Here is a 13,461-nt window from a genome sequence, read left to right on the forward strand (position 1 = left end):
AGCAGGTAATGGAATTTCATGATCAGTTATGATCATACTGAATGGCGGAGTAAGCTCCAATGACTGAATGATGTACTCCTGCTTCTATTTTCCATGGTTAGAAGTTACAAATATTTGACTGTATGAAATGGGTGAATGGTTCATGCCAGCATCTCATCCACTTAAAATGTAATCCATGCCTTTGGACTATTTCCAGACCAATCTTCGTCTTCCCCCTTAAAAAACTATACAGGGATTCCACTTCTATCTCTCTTCCCCAAAAGCATTGGGAGTAAAATCATTGAATGTTTTTTAAAGGCAGGTGTAGATAGACTCTTAACTGACAAAGGAGTCAAAGGGAAGTAAGGTAGGCAGGAAATTGGAGTTAAGACCACAATTGGGATCCTATCGAAGGGCAGAACAGGTCTGAGAGGATGCATGGCCAATGACTGTCCTAACTCAAATGCTTTGCTGCCTGTGTATGCCCCAAACCAGGCTAAACTAATCTCTTAGTCAAAACCTTTATGTAAACTTAAAATATTCACGCACATGTGCACGCGCTTAAGTATAGAAAATGGTCCTTCTCCAGCACCACACTTTTCAGCTCTGACTCTCCAGCATCTGCAGTCCTAATCGGGATTGCACAGTGGCTCAGTGGTTAGCACTGTTGCCTCACAGCACCAGGGTCCCTCGTTTGATTCCAGCCTCAGGCAACTGTTTGTGTAGAGCTGAAAAGTGTGGTACTGGAGAAGGACATATGCCCAAAATGTCAACTCTCTTGCTCCTTGGATGGTGCCTGGCCGGCTGTGCTTTTCCAGTGCCACACCTTTCGACAGTGAGTGGGAAATGGGAGTTAAGATCAATAATCAGTCTTGATCATATAGCACTGTAGCCTTGAAGGTTATAACTTAAATAGTTTTTAAAGATTGAGTTTACCACCTCAAGTACTCTCCCAGGAATAGTGGAGAAGATTTGATAGGCCATTCCTGTGCCTCCTTTTGATCTTTTTCTAGGTCAACACCTTGTCTCAATCCGTAGGCTTAAACAATAAAACAAAAAGGTTTAAGTATAACACAAGTGAAAAATAGAGCTAAACTTGGGCTTTCCAGTGACAGGATTGAACTAACTTCAGACAAGGACAACAGTGAGGAATAAATCATCACATTCATACTAAACAGAGAAGGTATCAATTAGCTCAGAAGGATGATTTGTGATACAAAGTGATGCTAACAGTGTGGGTTCAATTCCTGCACTAGCTGGGGTTATGATGAAGGACTCACTTTCCCAACCTCTCCGCTCACCTGCGGTATGGTAACCCTCAGGTTATACCATCACCAGCTGTATCACTCTATGAGAGAGCAGCTCTCAGCTCTGCTAAGACTACATTTTGATAAGTACGTGAATAGGAAAGGTTTGGAGGGATATAGGCGATGAACAGGCAGGTGGGACTAGTTTAGTTTGGGATTATGACTGTCATAGACTGGTCGGACCAAAGGTTTCTGCACTATAGGACTCTGTGATTACTGTGACATTACTAAACAACAATTTCCGTTTCTCTGGAAATAGATAAATGTTTCACAAAGCATTTGATTTTTCAGAACATTTATTTTATGTTTTGATACATAGGTGATACTGGATACCTGATAAGAAAGTACATAGCAGCAAGTGAACATATTTTAATAAAGCTTTTGCTAAACTCTGTCTTGGTTCCAGGGTTGATTGTATAGTAACCAATGCTTCACATAAATAAATTCATAAATAAATGATCAACAAGGCAACCACACTGCACTATCATTATTGTATGAAGAAAGTCAATTAAACAACATGTGCCGTCGCCAGATAAACACTAAGGTATCGATACACAGCAGATGATGTTGAAATACAGATGCAAAGGCAGTTTGTCAGAGGAGAGCAAAACGAGAAGGAGAAAGGGATTGGCAGAAGTACATAGAGGAGGTAAAATCACAAGGATACACAAAACGATCGGGATGGAGGGAGTGGAAATCACTGGATGGTTCCCTGAGAGAGCAGGCAAAGCCATGAGGGGTCGAATGGCTTTTACTTACTCTCTTTCATTCTATGATTCCACAATCCTGTGATATAACAGCTTGTAATAAGCTGCAGTAAATGAGCTAAACAGCCTAGCGGGTTTCTAATCAAAACATCAATAGTTAGAAACCACCATGAACACAGATGTTTGTGTAATCTGAGTTGGGGAGAGCAGTCTTTGAAAGGAATTCTCAAGGCATTCCAGTTGAGTTGCTTCTCTCCAGCCTGCACAATTGCTGTAGGTAGTGTGAAAGACAGCACATTCCAACTGTAGCTCTTTTTAATTCAGTAACAGCTTCTAGATTCATAGCAATAAGAAAAACATTTGAATTATGCATTGCCGATGATATTTTCAAAGCATTTCTGAACACACACACACGTTGCCAAAATGCATTCACTGAATGCCCAGGAACAAGGGGAGGGGAGTCTGTGCAGCTTCTGACAAATGAGGGACAGCTCTATTCCCCCTTCAAATCTTCTTATCTGGGTCTCCCTCAGAACTCAAAGATGTCTGCCTCACCATGCTGCTCAAGAAGTGTCTTGTTTTGAGCTAGAAGGTTCTAGATTTGGTCAAGGATTTGAATTCATTGGCAGGGTAGTGAAGGGAAGGAATGGGAAACCAATTGGAAAAGTACTTGATGAGGATTGATTTGTAGAGTTATGGGAAAACAATTGAAGTGTGAGGCCAAATTGGATGACTTTTGCAAAATGCTAGTCAAAGCATGGCTGGTAGAATGGCTTCCTTCTGTACTCTGCGAACTCTATATTCCATTCTAAGGTCAGTCAGCCACAGTGAAATGACTGAGCTTGGCTGTTAGGGAATGCTACAATTAGCCCCAATGTCCTAGATTTAGGGGGATTAAAAGCAGCCTCCTCTTTCCCTCCTGATCACTAAATGGTAATATCTGATAAACAAGGGCTTCAGTTGCACATGAAACCTCATGAGACTTTCTGCCCATCACCCCCCTTCCCCTACCATCCAAAAGCAATCACATTTTCTCCTAATACTCACTGTCCAGGCTCAAATCCAGGGAATACTCATTGACATGAAGCATGAGAGATGAAGATAACTCCAAGAAACAACTAACACCTTCAGTGAAGAGAACCACGTCATGGGGAGGAAATAAGAAACCATGGTAAAATACAGAGGAAAGCATCAATATTTCTTTAGGGAGCAAGGAACTATTTCCCCCCTCAATTGAGATGTCATGCAGCACGAAACATCTTGTGATGGTCTGACTGCTTTCCCTCCAGTTATATCAATACTTATTTGTCAGGTCACAAATTCCATGCAGGCTGTAGCAGCAAATTATTTCTTGGAAAGTCTTCCGCATTTCCTGACTGCGGAAAGCGTAGATGAGAGGATCGATGACTGAGTTGCACATGATTAGGATTAAGTACATGTTGAAGTGTGACATGAAGCAGAGGCAGTACGGGTTTCGGGGGCAGGAGACGATGAGGATGAGGTGCAGGAAGAAGGGAGCCCAACAGACGACAAAGACACCGAGGAGGATGGTGAGGGTGATGGCCCCTTTCATGTTTGCCATGTGGTGGATGGCACCGTTGCCGGGCAGTGCGGCAATTCGCTTGACGTGCAAGCGTGCCAGCATGAACATGTGAACGTAGAGTGAGACCATGAGGGCGAGCATGGTGAAGAACATTGTGATGAGACAGATGACGACTGTGGTGCTCTCAGAGTAGACAATGAACAGAATCCCCGAGACTGTACAAGCCATCCAGATACCAGCAATGACTGCCAGTGCCCTTCTCACCGTCATGATGTTGTGGTAGCGCAGCGCGTAGAAGATAGTGATGTACCTGTCGATGGCAATGGCCAGCAAGCTCCAAATGGAGGCGAGCAGAGAGGTGCAGATCATGGAGTCTAGCACATTATCCATACTCTTTATTAAGCTGTCCCGAGCAACAAAATGCCTACTCTTCAACATGGCGATGAAGATTGTCTCCCATGCGTTGGATACGCTGACCAACATGTCGGCCACTGCCAAACTGCAAATGAAAAAGTACATGGGCGAGTGTAGGTTCTTGTTCTTGATGATGGCGGCGATGACCAGAATGTTGGCCAAGAGGCTGATGATGCCCAGTGTGAGGAAGACCTCCGTTGAGATCCACAGTTGCTCATAGCAGCCTGAGGAGGCATCATTGCTGGGTGAGGCATTGGTGCTGGTGAATCCTGGGAAACTCTGGTTTCTGAGGTTAGGGCTCTCCTGTAGCCAATGATTATAAGATGAGGAATTCATGCTTGTGGCAGACTCAATCCCTTGTCTCCAAAAGAAGTAAACGCTGTTCACGTTGGCATTTTAGCATCTGAAATCCAGCTCAAGGTACATTCATTGGTTGTACAGTCTTGAAATTGCTTCTGAAATGAGGAAGGCAGTTTCTGAAACCAACTCATCACGAAATTGTCAAAGAAATTGCTAAATTACCCTGGCTCGCATCGTTTTACATACAATATCTTTAATCAGTCCTTCCTAGATTTGCATGTGTTCATGTCCATTGAGTTCACTAGCAGGAGGCTGCAAAAAGATTCCTTTTCTTTGTCCTGTTCCAGTGTCAGTAGGTAGAGAGGAGACAAATCTTTCTTTAAAACAGCCAGAGTCAGGGAAACAACAGCAAATCTATGTGTCCTCGCCTGGAGATTTAGCAACGAATGAATTCCTTTCACATTTTAACAAACCGTACAAAACTGTGGGAAGTAACATTCCACCCCTACACTGCAGTTCAGCCTATCACATGCTTGGCTAACTTGACTGACAACACTGTATGTTAAATATTTAAGGAAGACTTCTGTTTTTAGCTGGTGCTGCTGATCTATTCACAAAGACTTTATAAATTACGCACATTATAAACTAAAGCCTATTTGTCATAACGATTGCAGCATAATTGCATTAACTTGTGCTGTTTCTTATCTGGTCCCCAGTAACCCAAATTGTACCTGAGTCCCAAAGCTTACACCGAAAGAATTTGCACAATTTAATCAGTTTTCATAGTAAAAGCTTTGTGTCCAAAGTTAGCCCCCAGTGTCCATCAAGGAGTAGAAATTGTTTTGTTTCCTTTGTTCCACACTGCTCAATGAGCATGTTTTTAAAGTGTACTGTCTGTGAGCAGTTTTGGTTTTGTTGCTTCCTTCATGTTTTGTTTCTTTTGTTAAGGTTATTTAAACATGAAAGAAATAATCCGTTCTGCACCATAGCGCATGAAGGTGATCTGTGCATAAAAACAAGAAGAACTGCAGATGCTGCAAATCAAAAATAAAAACAGAAATTGCTGGAAAAGCTTGGCAGGTCTGGCAGCATCTGTGGAGAGAGATCAGTGTTAACGTTTCAGTCAAGTGACCCTTCCCAACTCTGATTTTCCTGCACAGATGTTGCCAGACATGCCTAGCTTTTCCAGCAACTTCTGATTTTTGTTGTTGAAGGTGATTCGTGATGTGTGATGAAGACAGCCCAGCAACGGTGGAGCTATGAGCTGGGGATGTGTCTAAGAACGTAAGTATTTTCAAGACTTATGAGTTATAGTTGGGGGAATATGAGTTGGACCACCCTTGGATGTACAGAATTGTCTGTCCCATTCTCTATCATCTCCACCAACCACATAACCCTTCAAGAACTTTGTACTCCTCCAGTACTGCTGGCCTCTCATATGTTCCTGAGTTTAGATTAGATTCCCTACAATGTGGAAACAGGCCCTTCAGCCCAATAAGTCCACACCGACCCTCCAATGAGTAACCCGTCCAGAGTCATTTCCCTCTGACTCACACACCTAACACAATGCAATTTAGCATGGCCAATTCACTTGACCTGAACATCTATTGGACTGTGGGAGGAAACCGGAGCACCCGGAGGAAACCCACGCAGACACGAAGAGAATATACAAACTCCATGTAGACAGTCCCCTGAGGCTGAAATCAAACCTGGGTCCTGGCGCTGTGAGGCAGTAGTGCTAACCACTGAGCCACTGTGCTGCCCTGCAGAGTTTAATTACCCTACAATTGGGAAATGGAGTCAAATCTATTAAGACCTCAATCAGGAATTCCCTTCCTTATGCAGCACCTTCCAAACCTATGGCTGAAGGACAAAGAAGAACAAAGGCAGCAGATACATGGGAACATCAACCCCTGTAAGGTCCCACCAAACCACTCACTTGGAAATATATCAATGGTCCTTCACTGTTGCTGGGTGCAAATCCTGCAATTCCCTCCCTAAGGACAATGTGGGTCTGCACCCAGTACTTGGATTGCAGGAGTTCAAGAGGCAGCTCACTACCACCTTCACAGGGCATCTTGGTACAGGCAATAAATACTAGCTCAGCCAGCGATGCCCATATTCCAAGAATGGCAAAAATAAATTACTCTGCCTCTCTATCTTTCTTTCCTTCCTTAAGACCCTCCTTCAATTTCCTCTGATCAAGTATTTTTACATCCATTTCAGTAGCCCCTGTGGCCCAGTGTCAGATGTTGTTGATGGTGCATGTCAGGGCATTTCACTCTGTTAAAGCTGCCATATAAATGCAGATTGTCGTTGTTATTCTGCAGATTACCAACTACCCAGATGATTGACTTTGGTGGTTAAATGGCAAAAAAATCATTGTATGTTAACCTGCCCGAATTCAGGTAAATGTGTGCATTATGAAGCCTGACTAGTGCATCTTCAAAGGAATACTCAAGGCAATTACCAAGAAAGGAGATTTTTGACAAAATACGTGGATATGAAATTGAGGGATGCAGCTATGTGTGAGTCAACTCCCACAAAGACTCAATACAGTCATCTTACTGAAAGGCATTTCTGACATTGTTTACTGAGTGGCTGGAGATTGTTTAAAACCCTTTGGGCTATATTTGCCAGAGTACGTCTGACATGAATTGTAAATGTGCATTCTGAGTCGAACCTGTTGTGGTGAAATGTAATGAGGCTTCTCTTGAAGTGAAAGAAACCAATCTGTATTGTACCTGAAGGAGAGGTGGTGACATAGTCATAATGTCACTAAAACTAGGGTGTCATAGTTTAAAAATGAGAGGTCACTTGTTTAAAACAAAGATGAGGAACCTTTTTCTTTCTCACAGGGTTCCCTTACTCAAAAGACATTGGATGCAGAACCTTTAGATATTTTAAAGGTAGAGGGAGGTACATTCTTGATGTCCAAGGGGAATGAAAGATCATCAAGGACATGCAGAATGTGGAATTGAGGTTAAATCAGATCAACCACGATATTATTGAATAGCAGAACGCATCTGAAATGCTAAGTGGCCTCCTCTTATGCTTTGTTTGTAAGGAGGCATGTACCAGTAAATTTATAATGCCAGGCAGATTGTTTTACCATTCTTGGTTTGAATCCTGCTGTGGCAGATGGTGAAATTTGAAACCAATTTTGTTTAACAAAATTCTGGAATTTAAAGCTCATTTAATGGTGACCATGTGGCTACTGTCAATCATTGGAAAAACCCCATCACTGTAAGGAAGGAAATCTGCCATCTTACTGCATCTGGTCAAATGTGACTCCAGACCCAAATGGATGGGCAATAAATGAGATACCCACCTCTCACCATGGAGATGAAAAGCAATGTCAAATTAAATGTCTGCAATGTTCTTCCACAAAATCTTACGAATAAAATTTATTCTTGGAAGAATAAACCTTCTGGAATCTGAAACCAAAGGTGCAATATTGGCTCCACCTAATTGCAAAACCAATGGCAGTTGCTAATCCCCACAGCAAATCCCCCCTCTTGCTCATTTCCCCTTTTTTTTTAGATTAGATTAGATTAGATTAGATTACTTACAGTGTGGAAACAGGCCCTTCGGCCCAACAAGTCCACACTGACCCGCCGAAGCGCAACCCACCCATACCCCTATATTAACCCCTGACCTAACACTACGGGCAATTTAGCATGGCCAATTCACCTGACCCGCACATGTTTGGACTGTGGGAGGAAACCGGAGCACCCGGAGGAAATCCACGCAGACACGGGGAGAACATGCAAACTCCACACAGTCAGTCGCCCGGGTCTCAGGCGCTGTGAGGCAGCAGTGCTAATCACTGTGCCACCGTGCCGCCCACATAGCCCTTCCTTCTGGTCACCTTTACCTCCCAATAACATCCTAAGCCTCCCAACCTCTGAGTTACTCTAGATCATTTCCCACCTGCGCTGAAAATGTGTTGCTGGAAAAGCGCAGCAGGTCAGGCTGCAGCCAAAGAACAGGAAATTCGACGTTTCGGGCATAAGCCCTTCATCAGGAATGAGGAAAGTGTGTCCAGCAGGCTAAGATAAAAGGTAGGGAGGAGGGATTTGGGGGAGGGGCGATGGAGATGTGATAGGTGGAAGGAGGTCAAGGTGAGGGTGATAGGCTGGAGTGGGGTGGGGGCGGAGAGGTCAGTAAGGAGATTGCAGGTTAGGAGGGCGGTGCTGTGTTCGAGGAAATCGACTGAGACAAGGTGGGGTGAGGGGAAATGAGGAAACTGGAGAAATCTGAGTTCATCCTTTGTGGTTGGAGAGTTCCCAGGCGGAAGATGAGGCGATCTTCCTCCAACTGTCGTGTTGTTATGTTCTGGCGATGGAGGAGTCCAAGGACCTGCATGTCCTTGGTGGAGTGGGAGGGGAAATTAAAGTGTTGAGCCACGGTGTGGTTGGGTTGGTTGGTCCAGGTGTCCCAGAGGTGTTCTCTGAAATGTTCCGCAAGTAGGCGGCCTGTCTCCCCAATATAGAGGAGGCCACATCGGGTGCAGTGGATGCAATTGATGATGAGTCTGGAGATGCAGGTGAATTTGTGGCAGATATGGAATGATCCCTTGGGGCCTTGGAGAGAAGTAAGGGAGGAGTGTGGGCGCAAGTTTTGCATTTCTTGCGGTTGCAGTGGAAGGTGCCGGGAGTGGAGGTTGGGTTGGTGGGGGGTGTGGACCTGACGAGGGAGTCACGGAGGGAGTGGTCTTTTCGGAATGCTGATAGGGGAGGGGAGGGAAATATATCCCTTGTGGTGGGGTCCGTTTGGAGGTGGCGGAAATGACGGTGGATGAAACGCTATATATGGAGGTTGGTGGGGTGGTAGGTGAGAACCAGTGGGGTTCTGTCCTGGTGGCGGTTGGAGGGGCGGGGCTCAAGGGCGGAGGAGCGGAAAGTGGAGGAGATGCGGTGGAGGGCATCGTCGATCACGTCTGGGGGGAATCTGCGGTTCTCGAAGAAGGAGGCCATCTGGACTGTACGGTATTGGAACTGGTCCTCCTGGGAGCAGATGCGGTGGAGATGAAGGAATTGGGAATATGGGATGGCGTTTTTACAGGGGGCAGGGTGGGAGGAGGTGTAGTCTAGGTAGCTGTGGGAGTCAGTTGGTTTATAGTAGATGATCCTCATTTCCCACCTCCTCCTTCCCACAAACTATCTATTGACCTCAAGAAGCAAAACAACTCCTTACATCCTTAATAGTGTCAGGAATCACTGTTCACACTCACTCCCTCACAACTTTCACTCCTAAAGCATGTTCTGACAATGGATCAGAATTCCAAAGTAGTATGAAACTTCCTTTTGCTGTCAATTGTAATATTGATTAATTTTAAAAGGATGACAACTACAGGAAAACAATAGATTTCAATCTACTGCCTGACAAAGTCTTGTGTAAAGTCAGTGGAATATTGCACAAAAACTTTTTCAGGAAACTTGAAAGAAAGGGAGGTGTTCGAATTATATTATAGGAAGCATGTGGAAGCTTTGGAAAGGATTCAGAGGAGATTTACCAGGATGTTGCCTGGTATGGAGGGAAGGTCTTACAAGGAAAGACTGAGGGGCTTGAAGCTGTTTTCATTAGAGAGAAGAAAGTTGAGAGGTGACTTAATTGAGACCTGTAAGATAATCAGAGAGTTAGATAGGTTGGACAGTGAGAACCTTTTACCTTGGATGGTGATGGCTATCAAGAGGGGACATAGCTTTAAATTGAGGGGTGAAAGATTTCGGAAGATGTCAGAGGTAGTTTCTTTACTCAGAGAATAGTAAGGATGTGGAACACACTGCTTGAAACAGTAGTAGACTCACCAACTTTAAAGGCATTTAAATGGTCATTGGATAGACATATGTACAAAAATGGAATAGAGTAGGTTAGATGGACTTCGGGTTATTTTCACAGGTCAGCGCAACATTGAGGGCTGAAGGGCCTGTACAGTGCTGTAATGTTCTATTTGTATGTTTGTTGAGAGGTTAACAAGAAGGTAGGGTTGACTATCTCTCTCATTTTGGAAGAAAGTCACCTCTGGCAGGTATGTCTGTTTCATTGTCCAGGAATGACAGGCGTTAGAAAGCCAGTTTCAACCCTACTGAAGTGGTCTAGTGGCACTGAATGCATTCCTGTATACCAGCTTGGTCACAGTCATAGAGTTACCCCCTAGTTACCCCAATGTTACAAGTAAAAATTCTCCCTGAATCAGAGGGCCACAAACCAGTTAAAAGGAAACAGGAAAACAAAGCAAACTCTGGAATTCAATCATGGCCAATAGGTGTTAGAACTACAGAATCTCAACCTAAATGCAAAATGATGGTGAAGCTGACTGATTACAGAACAATTTAAATACTACTGTTTATCTCCACTGAAACTGCTTCAATGTTACACAAACCAGCCTTCATGAATAGTTCGGCGATTGGTCTATATATCACTTCCTTAAATTGATCATTTTAGACTCGTGTTTTCTTTCTAATCTAATATGCTTTTTGTGTTTCTAATTCTTCTTACGCTGAGTAGTTAATAAACTCATGCTTTCCGTTTGTTCAATAAAACATGGTTGAGTTGACACCTTTCCAAACGTAAGTTCACAAGGTCAGGGAGGAAGATTTTTTTGAGGGGAGAGATTCTTTCTCTTGTCGAAACCAAGTGAGAAGGTGGGTGAATAAAACAGGGAGGCAGTTTACCCACCCTTACCCCCAGGGTATCCCTCACAAACTGGAGATCCTTGTCTGGAGTCTGGGTGTAAGAAACTGAAAATCAGAGGTGCCTCAGGCTCAGGAATTCCTCCCAGTTCACACAAACTATTTTCTAGGCCTCAATGGTTCTGTTTCATTTCTTTCAGGTGACTCAGCTCAGCCGGCTGGGTGGCTGGCAATCAATGGAGACAGGAAGGACTGCAGATGCTGGAAGTCAGAGTCAATAGATGTGGAGCTGAAAAACCACCGCAAGTCAGACAGCATCCAAGGAGCATCCGGGCGGAAACATTGACTCTACTGTTCCTTGGATACTGTCTGACCTGCTGTGCCTTTCTACCTCCAAATCTATTGTCTCTAGTTGGTATGCATTGCAGAAAGATATCACCACCGTGGGTTCAATTCCCGTACTGGCTGAGGTTTCCAGGAAGTGATCGCTTTCTCAATCTCTCCCTTCGCCTGAGGCATGGTGACCCTCAGGTTAAACCATCAGCAGTCATCTCTTTCTCTCTAATGGGAGCACAGCCTTATTGTCTGGTCATGCTTCTTTTAAACACTATTTTTATAACATTCATCATTAGGAATTGGATAAAATTACCATAACAGCTGCAGCAAGCCATTTGGCCCTAAGTGACTGAGTCCAACGTGTATATTCCACACCAGTCTCCTCCCATCTAACCCAATCAGCATACCCCTCAGTGCCTTTTCTCTGCCATATAGTAATCAGCTTTCTCACCACAAGGTTCAATCTATTCCTGTAATCAGGTGATCCACACTGTATCGTGACTGGGACAGCAAACTCTAAGTCTGAGATGCCAACAAAGAAACCATGGCAACACAAACCTGAGGCTGGAACCTTTCTCTGAAGATGGACTTTGACTCCTCATAGAGAATTAACAGCATTTTCTCAAACAGGTTATGTCCATTTATCCTTTTTTTCGGACTTACTGGGTCAGTGCACATTTTATGCGGTAAATCTCAATGACAAAGCGTAAAATGTAATGAGTGGAAGATAATTACAGTTGCGGTCAGACACAAATTGCAGGCGTTGGATATTTATTGAAAGATTTGAATGGAATGACACAAGTTTGCCTTTGAATTTATCATTTGGTTAATTAAATTATTCAATTTCAGAATCACTAAACCAGAAACATGAGTTGAAGACACAGACAAGAACATTTCTGACAGTGAATTGTAGTGATTAGAAATTAAACAACCTCTTCCCTCTGTTTTAGAAATGATCAAATGTAATTTGCTTTAGAAATCACATAGATTGGTAGGTGAATCATTCAAAAGTAATAAAGTAGGCTGGACAATATGCTGTGCAAATTTGCTATTTACAGCAGGTTCCTATGTTTGCCTGGGTTCTAACACAGCTATTGATATATTGAAATCAGCATTGTTTAAAGTGATGGAGGATTTTGCTTCAAGCATTTGTGCAGTTACGTTAGAGAGTGCAGATTTCCTGTCTATGGTTGCTGAAGGGTGCAATGCTGCATTTCGTGTTGTCATATCAGAGATTTGATTTAATAGGAACAACTTCTCCAGTCAGTGCTGTCCAGTAATGTTAGTGACAGATAACATCCTTACATTTAAAGATACACTTCCATGCCATGTGGTTAATTTGAATGTGATACAAGCCATAATGGTGCGGTGATAGTGTCCTTACCTCTGATCTAGGACACCCAGGTTTGAACTCTGCCTGATCAGTGATGTACAATAAAGGTAAAACACCCGTAGTCTGACTGAGTTATAGGGCTGCCCTCTCATTAGGGAGAGAGTTGATGAGTCAATGTAACAGGGTCAGCCAGGTGGACCTCACAGAATATGAGTTCCCTGATTAGGGCTGTTAATCTGGTCCAATCAAAGAGACCTAGCTGACAAATGTAAACAGGAGTGTCAGGGTTCGGTTCACTCAGAGAGGGCTCTGAGGGAGCTGGGTCAGTGTCATGTGCTGTGCACCTGTAAATAAAGGGTGACTTGGTGACGGGATATCAGCCTGTGTGGAGTTATTTCAGATTGGTGATGCTTTATCCTGAGGGTCACCATACCTCAAGTTCTTCACAGTAACTTCAGCCAGTGTGGGAATTGTTAGCATCTTGCTGCATTGCAAAGCAACTATCCAGCCAACTGAGCTAACTTGCCTTCGAGAGGGCATTGTATGGTCATTTGGATAGAAATGGCAAACTTGGATGTGGGGAAAAGGCAAGATATTGGCATTAGATCATAGGACGGGGCAGACAAATGGCCTCTTTCTGCACCTTAATAATTCTGTGATTTTTGTGATTCTGTCTCCTGATTTAAAAATCACTGGAAACAACTCACAGACTCATAGAGGCATTGAGTCATACAGCACGGAAACCGACTCCCCCGGTCCAACTAATCCATGCCAAACATAATCCCAAATTAGAATAGTCCCACCTATCTGCTCCTGGCCCATATCCCTTCAAACCTTTCCTGCTCTTGTATCTATTCAAATATCTTTTAAACATTGTAATTGTACGTGCATCCACCACTTCCTC

At 43.7% G+C, this 13,461-nt stretch overlaps 1 protein-coding gene across 1 annotated transcript; it reads right to left on the minus strand.

Annotated features, from left to right (window-relative positions):
* Positions 1-1,813: 1,813 nt before the first annotated feature.
* Positions 1,814-4,699, minus strand: LOC132832335 (melanocortin receptor 4-like). The gene has a single exon (XM_060850258.1). The coding sequence runs from the start codon at positions 4,284-4,286 to the stop codon at positions 3,288-3,290; it is 999 nt and encodes a 332-aa protein (XP_060706241.1). The 5' UTR covers positions 4,287-4,699; the 3' UTR covers positions 1,814-3,287.
* Positions 4,700-13,461: the final 8,762 nt, after the last annotated feature.

Source organism: Hemiscyllium ocellatum, chromosome 34 (genome assembly GCF_020745735.1).
Source record: "Hemiscyllium ocellatum isolate sHemOce1 chromosome 34, sHemOce1.pat.X.cur, whole genome shotgun sequence".
NCBI lineage: Eukaryota > Metazoa > Chordata > Chondrichthyes > Orectolobiformes > Hemiscylliidae > Hemiscyllium > Hemiscyllium ocellatum.